Here is an 18,568-nt window from a genome sequence, read left to right on the forward strand (position 1 = left end):
AACCAGCAAGTATGTCTGATATTCGGATTTTATTCCTAAGTCCTAAATCAGGGAAAACATATAAAAAGATCCACACCCTTCACAGGACGGAGACAACATTCCCTCTCTATATCATTTGTTTCTAATGCTCTTTAGATCCACGAAGCAAAGTAGCTAACGTTTCTTGCTCCATAGCATTTTTGATGAACAAAAATTTGACACTTGAGAGTAACAATGAAAAATTAACATCGTATTCATCACCTAAAGGAGTATTTTTTATGAACAGTCATGTAGCTAAAAGCAACAAATGGAGTCAAGCAAGACACATACCAAATACAAATAATAATTTTGTTGAAGTCCCAATCTCCAACCCATCGACATACTGCGCACCTTTCTGTTGTCCATTTTGCGCAAACAGGTTCATAGTGCTCTATCATGTCAAAAAATAACTAAGTTATGATTCATGCTGTAGTGAATAGAGGGTTTAGGGGAGATATTTAGGGTTTAGGGTTAGGGGAGAACCTTGTACGATATGAAGCAACTTGTGCTTCAACCTGTGTGCCATTTCCATTTACCAAATGCCTGCTTCTCCATTCCGCAAGATCCAAACTTGCAAACAACTCTGCAACAAGTAAAAAGATGGCAATGTTTCTTTCAGGAAATGAAAGGATATATAATGTGTCCAGATTAGATGAAACTGGAAAAGTAACCAGTATTTACAAATGAAGACTTGGAAAGTAAATTCCCTCAACACCACATCAAACAACAGTAACTTTGTCATGCAGTGCAACTTTACCATTCTTTTTTCTTGTTTCTGAAACAAACATCATGATTCTCAGTAGTTAAGGTGATACAAAGATTTTGAATTGCAGACCATACAAAACAAATAATACATTAGAAAAAAACAGAGTATCTCCCCGACATCCACATCACCAATGACTCCTAGATTAAACAATAATTCGAAAGCAAACACTATCACACCTCTATATATGTGCTTGATTGCCATTCATTTCCATGTAGATCCTTAGCAATCAACCCATGTGTTGAGTTTGATGGCTCATATCCTGATAAGAGAACAATCATTATCCACCATGTGTACACATATAAAATGAACCAGGTATCCCTTTACAACAATCATTTCCAAAATTTGACTTATATGTAACAAGTATTCAAACCAAATTGGGAGTTCGAGGAAAAAAGGTTGGTGTGGCGTCTTGGCACTTGGTTACGTGGGTGGAGTCCAAACTTTCCCTTCTCACCGGGACAAATGGTGGAAAATTTGAAAGATATTAGAGAATGACAAGACCCGAAAATCTTTAAAGGAAGAAGAAGAGTGAATTTGTATCCTCAATCGGTGTCGAATTTTTATACAGAATACTCTTAGTTGGGGTAGAGATCGGCGAGCGTATCCTCACGGGTATGTTTTTCTCTTCATGAGGTTGTGCGAGAATAGGGGTTTTCTTTGTTGCTGACTTTTTTGGCTCTGCTGCCGCTTGGGTGTTTTGTTTATGTTCCTCCCCTCCCTTTGTGCTTTTGGTGTGTCGGGGTGCCCCCGACATAAGTTTTTAGGAGTTTGTGAGGTGTGTTGGCTTTAGCTTCTTTGCTTGTGTTTGTTTTGTTGCGGAGCTTTGTTTTTTTGTTGTGCTGAACATTTGCTCACTACCCCAGCTAGTTCGAGCATTTTACTTCTATATCAAAAAAAAAGTTACATAACATAGGCTAAATAATTCACAAAACAAATTGTATGAAAAGTAAATAGCGTTCATATTCAGCTGAACCATGAACATTTGATCGGTAAAGTTCCTACTTCCTTCACTGTGTCCAAACTTGATGTAGATGAGGATTTCCACGATGCCTATAGCAAGTGAGAGCCAGCAAAAAGATCCTACATCAACTAATTTTATGCTCACAAAGCAAAAAATCTATTAGTCCCTTGGAAACATCAAACCTTTCTATTTATGATAGTGAAAGTATTGAAAGTCTATAAATATGTGTGTGTGTGAGTCTGTGAGTTTATGAGAGAGAAATCGAACAATTATTGGTGATGTATTAAGATATCTGGTGTTTAAGAATCTAATATACTTTTTCAGTATTAATGCTTCATAAATATATAAGAAAACATGAAAATTTTTCAAGCAATTCAATCCATAATCACAAAACATACGAATGGCTTTCTTCAACCAACAATGCCCTCAGACTGCCTAAACTGAAAGTGAGTGATGAAATTAGTTTAACATGTTAAAAAAATGTTTCAGTTTAATAATTGAATCCAAAATGAAAACTAAGAAACATATAGAAAACTTGTATATTACAAACAATATATGGAGTATATAATAAGTAATCAAATTCTGGACAATTTATAACTAGATTCGTGTTGGATTGGATATAGCACAGGACTAAACAACGATGATCCAATTGAATGGACATAAGCATTAGAGTTGGGATATTGAAGGGCGATTTGGCTTAATTAAATTAGTAATCAAAGGAGAAATTGTTGGCATGAACATAGAGTTTACCTTGAGGAGCGGAGGAGCTGCCTCGACAGCTTCAACATCTATCCTCACGGAAACAGAGAGGGAGAGGGAGAGAGAGAATTCCATCGGTGAAGAGAGATTTAGACAATTCCACCACTTGATCACTTTATCTAATTCAATAATCCTTAATCGATCAAATTGTTGAATGTTGAACAAGAGATGCAGATGATTAAATTGATTATACAAACCTGCAAGATATACTAATGATCAATGAAGTGAATTCGCCCAATTTGAAAAAATGTAAATTGAATAGGAGTGGGAGCAATGAGATAGAGCGGGAGTGAAGGGAAGAAAAAGGTATGACCGCTTAATATATAATTGAGCTCCCAAATAAAAATTTAAAATGCTTTAACTGCGTCGTTAATTTTAACATTTCTTTATTAATTTACAACGCTAACTTTTGCGTTGCTAATTTGGTGTCTTTAGATAAAGGATTTATAGTAGTGGTAGGGTTATTATTTGTTGAAAATTTTCTATAAATGAATGTGTTTTATTTTTTGTGAACGGCCAAAAATGGTAAATGTGCCCTATTTTTTATGCTCTTTCCCAACGCTCCCCTTGCTGGCAATGGAGCGCGCCACCCACGGGGACGTTGGTAGCGGCGTAGCACCCCCCTTTCTCCCCATTGCATATGTCCTTAGAATTCACGAGAGAATCAAGATATGACATTTTACCACAATTTTATTTTAAATACAAAATAAAAAGTAATTTGTCTATAAATATATAAACTTTATTATTTTCTAATTTTTTAATATAAATACATGAAAATTTAACTATTGTTAGCAATTTATGAGTAGATTAACAATATAACACAATCTATGGATGTACAAACAAAATACAATTACTCATTTCGCAAGAAACTCAAACACTAAAATAAAGATAGATAGAGAACGTGTATATCTAAAACTAAAACTACAGTATCCAAAATTGTAGAGAACCCAAACAATTTCGAGCTAAAAATGGTACAAGACAAGGCGTCTGGAGCAGAGGGAGCAGAAGTACTTGCGCTTGAATCTGAAGCCAATGGGAAGAAAACAAAATCGGCAGCGGCTAATAAGGTCGAATGCTTGCACCTTTCCGCCGCAGTAAGGACAGAATCCCGGGGCCTGCTGCCGCGCCACCTCCGTCTCGACCTTGTCGCACCCTAGAAAACACATATATACAGTTACCAATCTTTTTGATCTTTCAGATTCAGATTTTTTTCTCTGTCGCAGAGAAGCATTTATATGCAGAAGAGGTGCGGATTTCGAGAAGATTCGGTGCATTGGTGGCTGCTTCCAGAACCATCAATCTTGGTTTCAGCTCAGTCAAATGTTTTTCCGTGGGGCCCATCCTGCTAGACACGTGGAAGCTTATTGTTTGAATTTTAATCAGATTTACGTTTTACACCACTTATTTTTTGGAAAATCTCCATCATTATCATTGTATCTATATCTGTGATGGAGTATGATCTATGATCAACGACAGAATCAGAAAATGAAATTCATGGAGTTAGACGCAGCGAAGAGTATTGTTCTTGTGTTTTGATACCCATGAAGTTTTCTCCGTGGTTTCATTTGTTATTATTATATATTGCCCTTATTATTACAATCGAAGTAATTAAATTATGTACCTTAGATAATATCGTCATCGTAAACTTTTTTTCGGGTTAAATACCTCATCGAAATATATGGCATATGACTATGAATCAATATTCTTATCGAGCAACATCTCATTCTTTGTTTCACTTACCAAAGTTTGAAATTGATAAAGTAAAATAAGAACTCTTTTAGTTTAAAATGACAAAATGAACAAGTTTATTAACGTTGAAAGTTAAACTAATGCTAAAATCATTTTATCCAATCACGTGTCCTAATTATCAACTTTCAATTAGAATCAGGTAACAAATTCTTAATACTTCGCATAACATTATTCCTTTTAAATATTTTGAAATAATCTATTTTTATTAGATGCCATCGAAATAAGATACTATATCAGTATATCCATAGCTACGAATCAATTATTTTTTGAAAAATACTACTCATATGAACTACTACTACTACTACATTTATACTACTCTAATAACTAATTTAACAATAAATGCCTTATTTTCTCTGCTCAAACTTATATCAACGCAAACACCGCATCTGCTATCTTCTCTGCCCCGACACACCGTGGGGCAGTGCGGATCCAGACATTTTTGAATTGGAGTGCACATTTTATAATAAATAACTACATAATATATTAAAATTAGCATCTTAAAACAAGGTTCAATTTTAAAGTCACTTATTGAAATACAAATAACACTCATTTTATATCACAATTAAACAAAATATTGTATTATTACGCTAAAAAACTAACTATAATATAATCACAAAACAAAAGAATATAGTATTCCCTAAAATGCAAGTGAAAATAGAAAAATATATTCTTTCACCCATTAAAATATAAATGAGATAAAAAACTAGACTCATATAATAGGAATATAAATTACCTAATACTTTAAAAATATATAAAAAAAGAGAACATACAAAAACTACAAATTTAAAAACCATAGCTAATATATATAAAACAGATTAAGTATATAAAAATTAAAATGATAAACCTACTAAATAGGAAGAAAAAAAGAAGAAATGAATATGAGACAAGGGGGGAGTTGAACTCTGCTCAAATCGGTGGAAAAGTGACGCAGAAACCAGTGGACTAGTTACCACTTTTGTCAAATGCTTCCTTGTTAGTACTATATATTAAGGACAATTATTTTGGGGTACAGTTGTTCCCCTAGTTACTAGTTGGATCCGCCAGTGTCGTGGAGCTGACGGCGACTTCAAAGACGGGAACTAATGGAGTTTCTCATCGGGCCGGTGGTGTGGTCGGAGGGAGTTGATTAGTCGACTCCATCTGATCCCGCCTAGATTCGTCATTGTCTATGATACACCATTTACTATTGTTTTTTTATTACTCCTTCTATCTACTATTGGGAGTCCTGACTTATCATTTTAGTCCGCCTGTCATTAAAAGTTTCGGTTCACTTTCTACTAATTTATTTCACTCATATTTTATAATAAAATTAATAAAAATGAGTCTCACATTTCACTATTTTTTCTTACTCAATTTCTTTTACATTCTGTGACAAACTTAAAAGGGATAGATGATACCTTATCTTTATTTTATCATTTTTAGTATCTAAAAATCACATTTTTAGTTCCCGGTGCGATTTTCATCCCAAAATGCCCTCTAAACAAATACATTTTTCCTTTTATGTCATAGATGATATTTTTGGCATGCACAAAACTAGTACCAAAAGTGATACTTTCTCCATTTTTTAAAAATAGCAACACTTTCCATTTTAGTCCGTTCCTTAAAAATAGCAATTTTCAAACTTTCTATTTAAGGAAATCTTTACACCCATATACATCAATTTGTTTACTACTTATACCACTAATAAAGTGGACCCTATAATCCACTAACATTAATTCTATTTTTTTTTTCTCGCTCTCTTACTTTACCAATTTTTCTCTCCCTCTTTCTTACTTTACCAATTTTTTCTCTCCTCTCCTACTTTACCAAATTGTGCATTACAACCCGTGCTGTTTTAAATGTTTCTATTTTTAAAAAACGGAAGGAATATTATAATAGCTTCTCTCATTCTAATATAGTCTTATTAAAAAATTATTGTGAATTCATAATGATATAAAGAGTTGAATATTTTTTAGTTAGGAATTTTCTGATTCTTTCCCAATGGTCTATTTTGGATCAAATTAAAACTGTTTGTATACTAACTTAGTTGTTTTCTGAAATGTATTGATTTGTTGTTTTCTAGATAAAAATTGTTTTGTAAATTACATGCAATTATGTGTCTAGTAGTATCTTGAATGAATGACAAATTTTATGAGATATTTGTGAATTTTGTCTTGCAAAATAATTTGGTTTAGCGCATTTACAATTCATTATAGGAGAATTATGATTTATGGGCACATGTGCATTGATTAAATACAATAACATAAGTTTTGAATTCGACTCAATCTGAAAACTCATCTCGCTACTGAGGTACGTATGTTTGTTATACTCATACTGAAAATATATGCCTTTATACCCTAGTTTCAAACAAAGTATTGAACATTAAATGTTTTAAGAGAAATATCTATTATTGTGCGAAAAATAAAATGTTTTAAGGTTTGGAGGAAATTATAATCTCAAAAGTTCGAGAAAAAAAAAAAAAAAATTTCAAAAGGTTATGTAATTGCAGAAAAAATGCCTTTTTTTATTAAAAAAATCATTTTAATGATCATCGTTTTTTGCCACGTTATATATAAGCAGCAATTTAAAGAAAAAATAATTTTAGATCGTGCATTCAGATTTAAACTTCAGATATCCAGATATACAAATATAATGTAAAATAAAATATTTTAAAATTTCGGATGTGTAAATTATTTAGTTACAAGTTACAACTACTTATTAAAGTAATAATTAATAATTAGAACATACAATATCAAGCATAGTCATAAAAACTTAAATACAGATGACGAACTGGAATAAATAATGCCTTATAGATCCAAATGACGAAATACTCAATACAAATAATTGTCTAAATTAAAAACACATGCATAATTTAAAACACATAAGTTTTCTTATATCATATTTAAAAATCAATAATTATTTTATTGAGATTAAGAGGAGTATTTTTAATGTAAAAAGATTTTTTCAAAAGCATGTTATTTTATAGTAATTTAATTTTCTAAAATAATTATGTAATAGTATATAAATAGATTAAATAATTTATGAATATATATAATAGGGTCCTATTCTAATGCTTCTAGCACCCTAATCCAAAATCAAGACTAAATCTTCACCCTTGGATTTTAAAATGAGTGGATGGGATTAAAGCTCATAAATCTCAATAAATAGTACACAAAATATCAACAAAAGGGTAATATCGTCATTATGTTATCATATGATAATTTTCGTGAGTGTTTTTTTATATCAACATTGTGTATTACAAATATCAACAATATGACATTAGAATATCAACACAAGGACAAGAAAATATCAACACATTTTTATTGAGATTGGACATGCATAATATTGAGATTTTGCCTACAATATATTGAGATTTTTTGTTGCATTTGTTGATAAAAGCTGCTTATCAACATGTACGAAAATTGAAATATAATTTATCAAATTTCATCACCCGGACATCGTCGGAACATATGCAATTGAGATCTCGTTGGAATTCTTATTAAATTATCTTTAATTTGATATATTTTTTGCGAAAAAATAATTTAAATTGAGAGAGTTACGAAAAAATAATTTAAATTGAGAGAGTTACGAAAATTTAATCAATTGAATATTTTTTATTAAATTATTTAATACACATTTTAGGTTGAAACACCTAACTAAAAATATTCAACTCATTATATTATTACAAATACAATTCACAATTTTAAATTTTTATTAAGACTATTGGAATTAGTTATTAATTTAATATAAATATTAATAATAATTGTTATTGTTAATACTATATAATTCATAATTTAAATAATTATACTATAATTATTTATTAATTACTATACTAGTTTTTAGTATTATAACAATAATATTATTATAATAAGTAAATATAATTATAACTATAATTATATTTAAGTATATTTGAATGATATTAAAAAATAAATTAATTATTAATTTATAACATTAAAATAATGATATTAATATTAATTAATAATAATACTAGTATAAAAGAGTGATTAGAATGAAAGAATATATTATAATATCACTTTTGGTACTAGTTTTGTTTATGCTCAAAATATTCTTCATGGCACAAATGGGAAAATGTATTTGTTTTGAGGGCATTTTGGGGTGAAAATCTTATCAGATATTAAAAATGTGATTAATAAATATAAAAAACGATATAAATTAAAGATCAGGTACTCACTCCGTCCCATAAAAGTTGATACAAAACTTTTGGACACGGAGATTAAAAATTTATATTAAATAAATAGGAGAGATGAAAAAAGTAGGAGAGATAAGAGAGTAAAGTAAATGATGGAATAAAGTAAAAGTGATTAGATGTTTTGTCTTTTGTTAAAAAAGGAAATGACTCAACTTTGTTGGGACGGACTAAAAAGGAATACGACTCAACTTTTATGGGACGGAGGGAGTACCATTTATGTGCGAAAGTGAAAGATCAGGTAGTACCATTTATGTAATTCACTCTTTATTTTAACCTGTCACACAAAATTAGTTCATTTCAAAAATCTAACAAGCTTTCTCATACTTTTCTAATTTCGCATCAAAACACTTGTCATTCCGAAAGTCTTATTTTTAGGGGACAAATGGAGTATTAAATAAAGAGTAAAAATAAAAACTGGTCCTGAACATATACACATTTTATGATTTTGGTCATAAACTTTATCTTTTGAATTTTTTGGTCTTATACATTTTAAATCAGATCACAATTGGTTCTCCGTTAATAATTCCGTATTTTATAACGGTCAACGGGTTTAACCCAATTTGGACCAATTAAAGCTCTAATTATGATTTTTAACTTTATTTGAAATTATTTGATATTATTTGTTTTAATTAGACCCCCCTCCACTCGACAACCCCACCACTGCCGCCGCCGCCGCATCCAACCCCCCCAAACGCCAGCGCCGCCCCAGCGTCCGGATCGATTTTCTTCTACAAGGAAATGTCCTTTTTAAGAGTTTTGATTGAATAGAGTTCACCTGCAGAGATGGAAATCTGAATGATATTACAGAAGATATGTTTCATTTTTTTTAATTAACAAAGATAAAGAACTCCAAATCAAAATCACGTAACGAAAATTGGGAATTAGGAAATCGTAATCGTAAGGAGTGACTGTTTATTAAGCTATTAACCAACAAATCAATGGAAATTTCACGAAATCCACAACAATGATTGATTCAATTCAGCACAAAATTCGATATCAACCGAAGTACTCTTTTTTCTGGCTAATCGGAAAAATAAAAATTGACATTACACTAAGGGCATGATTGGTAGCTCTTATTAAGCCATAAAACCCCAAAAAAGCCCAAAAAGACATCCTTTTTACTAACTTCTCTCCTGTTTGGTAGATCTTGAATTAGTAAGCAACCCCGGAAGAAAAATGTTGGATCTTCGACAAACTCGTACTGATTTCTGCGATATTGACAATTCCTTATCTTCAAAGATTTGTGGTATTAGTTTTTGCCAAGATCTCCGATAAAGTGAAGTGCATATGTGTACCTATTTTGCCCTCCAACGACTCCACTCTGTAGACGCAGCTAGCCAGAAACAACAAGCCCGGAAGGCCCCGGTAGACACTGCCGAAGCCGCCCTCGCTGATGACGAGAGAGAGGCTCAAGCCACGGGTAGCCGATTTGAGGTCAGCTAAGGAGAATACCTGCAGATGATTAGCGCGGCCCTGAGTTAAGAAATCCTGGAACAGGTCGGACGAGTCGGCCCAGTCGCGGCGCGACTCAGTGTCGAACTCGGATCGCCTGGTGGACGCCACGCTGAGGGAGCGCGCCCACGAGACCTCCTCGTCGTCGTCCCCTTCGGCGGTGGTGAAGTGGAAGCATTTCATTCTAGTTTAGTCGTCATCGTAGAAAAAAAAGGGATAGAAATTGGAATATTGATTCGTTGGGGGTTGTTTGCCGCTCTTGTTGAATTGGAGAGTCAAAATTCGATGGAGATTGCAAGATTTGACTGTTATGGATAGAGAAATTGGCGTTAGTTTAGATGAAAAGGAAGTTGGCGCGAATCAGGGTAAAGTAGGCGCCATTTTCTGATTTTGTCGAGGATGATGGAGGGTCGAAGCCATTTTCTGATTTTGTCGAGGATGATGGAGGGTTAGGTGATGAATATTGATAGTTCACTCCTGCGATCTGATGTGATTATGTAACTGCGATTGCATTCTATGTGGTTCTATAACTGCGAAATGGGCAAATACTCTGCGCCAATTGTGTAGAGACGCAAGGTTGAAGGAGGGCAAGGGGGTCATTTGTCTTGTAAAAGGAAGGCCAAATTGGGCATCACAATGTTTAGTGTGAGGATCCAGTAAACTGACTTTGGACTACCAAACAATGGATTAAGCCTAAAAAGGTTGCTACCAAACACCATTAAAGCCCATAATAACTATCTACATTTGAGGGAAATCGTTATCTGGGAAATGAATATAAGCCCAAAATTGCTACTAATCATGCCCTAAAGATCATCTGCAAAATGCCAGAATCAAATCAGATGTCCATATATGAATTTAATTCATCTCAAAATTGAAGCAAAATCGAAATCAGAGAACAAACATCAGCATAAAAGAGCGAGAGCTGGAAATGCAAAATTAGTACCACGGGCACATAAACACGAATCACAATGAGCCGATGTCAGGATCGGCGGCGAGCCGTCCTATTCCAGTGGCCGTGTTGGTGGATGAAGACGCAACAGCCGCCGTGGACGATTTGGTGATTTAGGGTGTAATTAAGCATAATTAGGGTGTAAGTAAGCATAATTAACTGCTTTAATCGGTCAAAATTGGGTTAAACCCCGTTGACCGTTATAAAATTAACAGAATTGTTAACAGAAGATCAATTGTGATCCGATTTGAAATGTACATGACCAAAAAATTCAAAATATAAAGTTTAGGACCAAAATCGTAAAATGAGCATATATTCAGGACCAGTTTTAGCCTGTACTCTTAAATAAATATCTTTTCCATTATTTCAAACATAGTAGTAGATATTTTCTATCCAAATAAATATATAAAAATATAAATAATAAAAATATGACATCCTCAACTAAAAATAATTTTAATTATGTAACAAATCTTCATTCCCTGGTGGAGATCGATAGGTATATACAGTAAAAAGTAGTAGTAATGAATTTGACATTTTACCTTTTTTAAGACTCATAGCTAAAAAAAAACATTAAGTGATATTTTTACATAATTTTAAAGATCAATACTAATATGCTTTCAAGATTATGATTTTGCAAAGCTCAAATAACGTACACCAAATTCCATCCAAGTTCACTTTAAAAAATAAATTTAAAAATGTAGGAGAGGATTATACATGGAAGATGAAAGGGAATAAAAAACATTTCAAAGCATAGCAGCAAAAAGCAGGAAGGTGAAGTGTGTGTTTCCGTTTCACAGTTTTGCTTCTCTGTTTTCTCTCTCCCTCAATCTGCAAAATGTACCTGCCTAATTTGCCCACTTTTTCTTCACCAGGCTCTCAACCTATGATCTCCAAAATGTCTTATCTTCAGGTTCGCTTATTCACTCCCTCTATCTCTGGGTATTGTGATCTCTTGTTTTGTTGACTCTTGGTCAAAATTGGAAATGTGGCTTCTCCCATTTGCTTGATTTCTCAAAATGGGTTCCAGATTTTCTTCTACAATTTCATATTTTGGGGATTTTTTTCTTTTTCGGGGATTCGGATGAATGGATCTTTCTCCTCTTTTCCCTTTTCTTAAACATTTTCTCAAAACATAAATGTCTGATTAGGGTTTTGATCTCACGCCTTTGCTTCTGGACGCCTACTATTTGTGCTAAAGTTTCTATTTTGTTGGATCTGTGGAGTTCTGTTTGTGCTTGATAGTGTGAGGCTCGATTTTCGTGTGGGTATTCAAGAAATTTCGTGAATGTTATCAGTGCTGTCAGTGCGGAACTGTAGAAGTCTTTACTTTTTTTTTTTTTTGGTTTTCCTGTGTGCACAATGTTTGTGATTGGTGGTTCTTAGATCTGGGTTTAGGCAGTACTGTTTTCACTTCTGAGGTTCTTGCTTTTGGTGGTTTAGTAAGGAAAGTCAAAGATTTCTGTGAGTGAAGTGTTTGGTCTTCAGCGTAGCTTCTTGAAAGAAACTTGCTTGCCATTGATGAGTTTTTGTTGTTTCTGCTCAGCTTAAATCAGTGTTAATTTTCACAATTTGAAGTTCTAGGTTTACTTCTTAGTTTGATTGATATTTGATTCTTAAAATTGTTCCAACCTTTATGTGTATAAGTGAGAAATTAATGGCTGCTAAGTAGCATACTTGTGGTGGAGTAAGAAGGCAGAGTGAATTGCTTTCATGTTCACTTTTTGTAGTGAATTGCTGCTCACATTTTTAAATACTGGATTTGGTGTCTTGTAGGAATAAGATTCTGGCCTGACATCCCTAGATTGATCTAGTGAGTTAAGTACTTCTGATTGTCCTCATTGGTGGCTGTCTTTATATATTGGTTCATTGCCGGGGTATTGGATCTCGTGGCTTCTTTGGAGAACTGAACCTAAGATATGGGCTCTCGATTCCCCTCTCATCAGTTGAGCAATGGTCTTTATGTATCGGGCAGGCCTGAGCAGCCGAAAGAGAAGACTCCAACAATGAGCTCAGTTGCCATGCCGTATACTGGAGGTGATATTAAAAAATCTGGAGAGCTAGGTAAAATGTTCGACATCCCTACGGATGGCTCTAGGTCCCGCAAATCAGGTCCCATAAACAATGCTCCAACAAGGTCAGGTTCTTTTGGTGGGGCAGCTTCTCACTCGGGGCAGTTGAATTCCGTGAGAAGTGGCTCAGTTTCAGCTGGTGGGGTTTCTGGATCAGTTTCATTAAAGAAAACGAATTCTGGCCCACTTAATAAACACGGTGAGCCATTGAAGAAGTCGTCTGGTCCGCAGGGAGGTGGAACTGCTGCATCTCGCCAAAATTCGGGTCCTATTCCTCCAGTTCTGCCAACCACTGGCCTCATTACGTCCGGGCCTATTACGTCAGGTCCTCTAAATTCATCGGGTGCTCCACGCAAAGCCTCTGGTCCTTTGGATTCTACAGGCTCAATGAAGATGCATAATGCTTCTTTAGTCAATAACCAGGCTGTTACTCATCTTAGCCAGGATGATGAATATTCATTTCGCAAGAGCTTCCCAAAGCCAATTCTTTGGGCCATCATTCTCCTCTTTGTGATGGGATTTATTGCTGGTGGCTTTATCCTTGGAGCTGTTCGCAATCCCATTCTACTTGTTGTTGTTGTTATTCTTTTTGCTGCAGTTGCTTCTGTATTCACCTGGAATACGTGCTGGGGAAGAAGAGCTATTACTAGTTTTATAGCTAGCTATCCAGATGCAGAGTTACGAACTGCAAAAGATGGCCAATTTGTCAAGGTTTCTGGGGTATGTCAATATGTTCATTTAGAATATATACAGTATTGACTATTCAGGTGCATTACACGAAGATTCTTCCGCATTCATAGAATGCATAAAAACTTGAGAAGTGAGAACTATGGGTTTCTTGTTGAAGCAATTATGGAATCCTAAGAAACATGTCCTGAGATCAACAATACTTGCTATGATGCTATAGTTTATGTCATTCTAGACATTTTATGCATGCATTTGCATTTGGTTTAAAATTTGGTTTCGAGGCTAAGATCTGTCTTTCCCAATCATCATGTTTCATGTTGCATTGCATTGTTTTTAACTAGGAAACTAGATTACTCTCAATCAAGTATTGGGATGAATATAAATATTTAAAGGATATTGCAAGTCATGTATTTGCACTTAAATTTTTTTTGAAAATCTTAGTGAAACGTGTGAATAGATAAAATCCTAAGAAAATTTGAAAATGAATCAAGAAACCTTTTCTAAAGTTCGATTTTGGGTGACTAAATGTGATATGGTTTACAACTTTTAATATAGGTGAAGCAATGTGTTTGTCTAATTATAAACGTGAGTGAGCATAATTATCTCCTATCCTTAGTATGGAGAATATTTGCCCAACGTATGTGCCTCATGGTAGTAATGTTTGTTCAGAAATAGAGCATTGATGCAGCTTGTTTTAGCTTCAAAACCTCAGTGTTGTCTTAGCAAATTTAGCTTTCTCCTTTTGAAGGTTGTCACCTGCGGAAATGTTCCTCTTGAGTCATCATTCCAGAGAGTTCCTCGATGTGTTTATACATCTACAAGCTTGTATGAGTATCGGGGATGGGATTCGAAAGCAGCAAACCCGACACATCGTCGCTTTACCTGGGGCCTCCGGACATTAGAGGTGAGGAGGAATACGTTGTTGTTTACATGCTGCTTAAGTTGTTCTTGAAGCTTTTGTTGCCTTCTTCAATGAACAAAATTCGTCTGTTTATATCATGCTTAAGTGATACCTTTCTCGATATTTCTTTCTTTAGTGTTGATATTCTCTTGTCCAATTACAGTGCTTTCCTCTACATTTAGTCGTTATTCAACTAATCGCACAAAACGGTTTAAATAACATGCAAGGAGGGGCATAGCATTTTTTACTCTTGATTGTATTTGAGAAATTGAGATCATTGCATGAGAGAAAAAAATAAAAGAGGCTAAATCTAACCGAGTGTAAAATCTTAGCGAGTTTTATGCATATGAAAGCCCAAGGTCTTTTCTTGTATATTGATAATTAACCTTCATTTTAATTGCAATTAGTTTGTGTTTACAGTTTACTAGTTCACATTTTGCCCTTTTTGAACCTATGGGACTTTAGGACCTGCATGTGACATTTGATTAAAGTTGACTACGTGAATTGTTAAACCGTACTGTCATGAATTGTTAAACCCTACTGTTTGGGTCAGGCCAAGATAATGAAATATGACTTGTTGCAATCTTTGCTGCAGAGGCATGTTGTTGATTTCTATATTTCTGACTTCCAATCTGGTTTGCGGGCATTGGTCAAGACTGGCTATGGTGCCAGGGTAACTCCATATGTGGACGAGTCTGTTGTGGTCGACATCAATCCATCTAACCGTGACATGTCTCCTGAGTTTGTCAGATGGTTAGGAGGAAGAAATCTTTCTAGTGATGATCGCCAAATGCGTCTCAAAGAGGGGTAACGATCCTACGATACCTCCCAACAACCTTGCTTATCCTGTTATCTCTGTCAAATATATTTCTATGTACACATCACACTGATCGCACGTGACAAGCCACACAAAATAATATTCTCGATTATGCAGCCAAAGCATGTTATTTGGATTCTACTTCTTAGAATCTCACTCATAGTTTCCAATGTTTTTCTTGATTGATGATTAGTTATATCAAAGAAGGTAGCACTGTGAGCGTTATGGGAGTCGTGCAACGGAACGAAAATGTATTAATGATAGTCCCCCCATCAGAACCCTTCTCAACAGGATGCCAGTGGAACAAATGCATCCTTCCAGCCAGTCTAGAAGGGATCGTGTTGAGATGCGAGGACACATCTAAGGTAGATGTCATACCAGTTTAGCAGTTTGACATTCACTGAGTTGGTTCGTTTCGTTACGAGGAAAAACAAGAAACAACCAAAAGAAATATCGTTTCTCATCAAATGGATGGAAATCAAAGGTGAGTCTAGTCTTGACCAGATGTATAGTTTTTCGCGTTTCTTTTTTTTCCGTGTGTGTTTTTTTCGGTCTCTTTCGGGTCCAGGGGTTATATATATCTCGGTATGTCATCAGTGTGAATTATTATAGTACAGTGGAGGGTAAACTGGGCGATTAACAAGTTGAACATTCATTTTTCATTTTCATTCATCATTTTTTCCCTTAATTTTTGGTTAGAGTTGCTTTGGTCAATTAGAAGTGTACCTTTGCTCATGAATGTTTATTGGCTTGAGATATTCTCTGTGGCCTTTTTAGGTCACTTTTTTTGCATTTGGTTGGAAATGAAGTACTCCTATGTATTATTGTTCATGATATATTGGATCCTGAAATCAACGCACCAGATTTGATTATACATTTAAAAATATAAATACCTGGATGCGTCATGTTAAAATGCATATAGCATCCAATCCACAACTAAGACCAATCCTATACTATTAGATCTTAAAATAAGTGGATGGGATTGAAAGTACATGGATTTCAATATATAGTAGATAAAAATATCAACAAAAGGGTAAAATGGTTAATTTGTTATAACATAATAATAATTTTCACTATTTTTTTTTATATCAACATATTATAAATATCAACACAATGACGTGAGAATCTCAACACTAAGTAACAGAAAAATCAACACAGTTTTATTGATATTGTACATGCATTATATTTATATTGAGATTCTTTGATGCATTTATTGATATAAAATCTGCTTATGAACATATACGAAAATTGAAATAAAAATGATAAAATTTCATCATCCGATCGTCGGAACATATGTAATTGATATCTCGTTAGAATTATTATGAAATTACCTTTAATTTGATATATTTTTTACAAAAAAAAAAAATTATATCGAGAGAGTTACGCAAATTTAAAATTTTAAAAGTATTTTGAGGAGAGAGAAAGTGGTTAATTTTAACCACCAAATTGACTCTAATACCCTTTAAGTTTATTTAATAATTTTTTTAAATTTAAAATATAATTCATGATATTATTTCAACCACTAGATCTACTAATCTAATGACTAAGATTTGATCTTAATTTGGGATTGCTAATTAGTTAGCAATTGATTATAACCTTATTTGGACGTTTTTTTATATATGAATACAACAAATACTCACTCCGTCCCATTAAATATGCAACATTTGGGAATTGGTACAAGTTTTTATATAGTGTTGTTTTGTGAGTTAATAAAAAGAGAGTAAAGTAAGAGAGATGAAAAAGTAGCGATAGAGATGTTTTCATTTTAAGAAACGTTTCATTTTTAATAGGACAAACTAAAAAAGAAAACGTTTTATTTCTAATGAGACAGAGAGAGTATATAATAAATACGTACTTAGGGGGAGTGATCAATTGTCAACTCATCATTTTATTGCTAACTACAACTAATTTAAGACCATAGGATTATAGAAATCTTGTGGTCTAAAATTTGCCACGTGTAATTTTTATTTTTATTAATTAAATCGAAAAAGATAAAAATGTCAATATAGTGTTTCGAAAATATCAACAAAATGCTTTGAGAATGTTAACACATTGCTTATATTGACATATTTTATATACTTTGCTGTACAAAAAAATTGACTTTTTTGTAATTTTTTTTTCAAATTTTGACATCGGAACATATGCAAGTGAGATCTCGTTGTAAACCTTATGAAATTATCTTTAATTTGATATATGTTGTGCAAAAACATAATTTAAATCGAGAAAGTTATATGAATTTTAAAGTTATGAGATATTTTTTAAAAGTCAGTTATAACTAATTTGTTGTAAATTGACTTTAATACCCTTATTGACATTTTTTTTATCGTATTGACATTCCGAGACTATGATCTAGGCCCTTAATTTCAATATCTATTGGCTATTATTTAATTATAGTTAATAATTAAGAATTGAGTTAGTAATATAACACTCTCCACGTACTTAATTATAGGATAGTCAAATATCAACATATTTGGCTGAATATGTCCACATAATTTGATTGTATCAAAATATAAATGTATCAATACAATGTTACATTTATATAAAGAGAGTTAATTGGTATCAATATCTAAATACTTTGAATGCATCAATGAGTCATGACAATATGATAATGTAAACACGTATAAATCAACAAAACAATACTAAATCATGATGAATGTTAAAATAACGAAGGGAAATTATCAAATAAAATGTATCGTATACGAGAAAAATATGTTGCAAGAAATCACTATCCTAATGCACGTAATAGTACTCCTTCCGTCCTATCGAAGATGACCTATTTTCTTTTTTGGTTTATCTCAACCAAGATAATTCATTATTGAAAATAAAAACAACTTTACTCTATTTTATTCCCTCAATCTTACTTAATTTACTCCTTAACACATAAAACAAAGTTGTATGAAACCTCGTGCCACCTAACGAAGGGGTTAATCTTCATTGCGACGGATGGAGTACATGAGAAAAACATATAGGTCATGAATATACTAGTTTTTTCATTTTGGGTCGTCCCAAAAATTAGACAAAGTCTAAATAAGGAAAGTTTTGAACTACTAATAACGTGGGTCTCACATTCCACTAACACTACTTCCACTATCTCTCTTACATTTTCCCATCTCACTCTTACATTACCAAGTGCACATTAGCTTTGTCAATTTCTGGGGAAGGAGGGAGTATATGTTTGATAAATGTTCTTACTAGCAAAATATAAAGTCGATCGCTTCCTCGTCATCCTGTGACCACCAATCTGAAACTAT

The 18,568-nt window shown here is 33.4% G+C and overlaps 2 protein-coding genes and 1 long non-coding RNA gene across 3 annotated transcripts; 1 reads left to right on the forward strand and 2 right to left on the reverse strand.

Annotated features, from left to right (window-relative positions):
- Positions 1-70: 70 nt before the first annotated feature.
- LOC125197831 lies at positions 71-2,904 on the reverse strand. Its single transcript, XR_007172251.1, has 5 exons — positions 2,702-2,904; positions 2,496-2,623; positions 961-1,043; positions 502-601; positions 71-409 (listed from the first exon to the last, which is right to left on the reverse strand). It is a non-coding gene; the product is annotated as an uncharacterized LOC125197831 (long non-coding RNA).
- A 385-nt stretch (positions 2,905-3,289) lies between these two features.
- On the reverse strand, positions 3,290-3,763 carry LOC125197830. The gene has a single exon (XM_048096349.1). The coding sequence runs from the start codon at positions 3,668-3,670 to the stop codon at positions 3,467-3,469; it is 204 nt and encodes a 67-aa protein (XP_047952306.1). The 5' UTR covers positions 3,671-3,763; the 3' UTR covers positions 3,290-3,466.
- Positions 3,764-11,508: 7,745 nt separating this feature from the next.
- On the forward strand, positions 11,509-16,148 carry LOC125197832 (uncharacterized membrane protein At1g16860-like). The gene is made up of 6 exons (XM_048096350.1): positions 11,509-11,614; positions 11,716-11,753; positions 12,617-13,632; positions 14,348-14,503; positions 15,096-15,307; positions 15,511-16,148. The coding sequence occupies exons 3-6, from the start codon at positions 12,760-12,762 to the stop codon at positions 15,701-15,703; spliced, it is 1,434 nt and encodes a 477-aa protein (XP_047952307.1). The 5' UTR covers positions 11,509-11,614; positions 11,716-11,753; positions 12,617-12,759; the 3' UTR covers positions 15,704-16,148.
- Positions 16,149-18,568: the final 2,420 nt, after the last annotated feature.

This window comes from Salvia hispanica, unplaced genomic scaffold, assembly GCF_023119035.1.
Source record: "Salvia hispanica cultivar TCC Black 2014 unplaced genomic scaffold, UniMelb_Shisp_WGS_1.0 HiC_scaffold_102, whole genome shotgun sequence".
Classification (NCBI taxonomy): Eukaryota; Viridiplantae; Streptophyta; class Magnoliopsida; order Lamiales; family Lamiaceae; genus Salvia; species Salvia hispanica.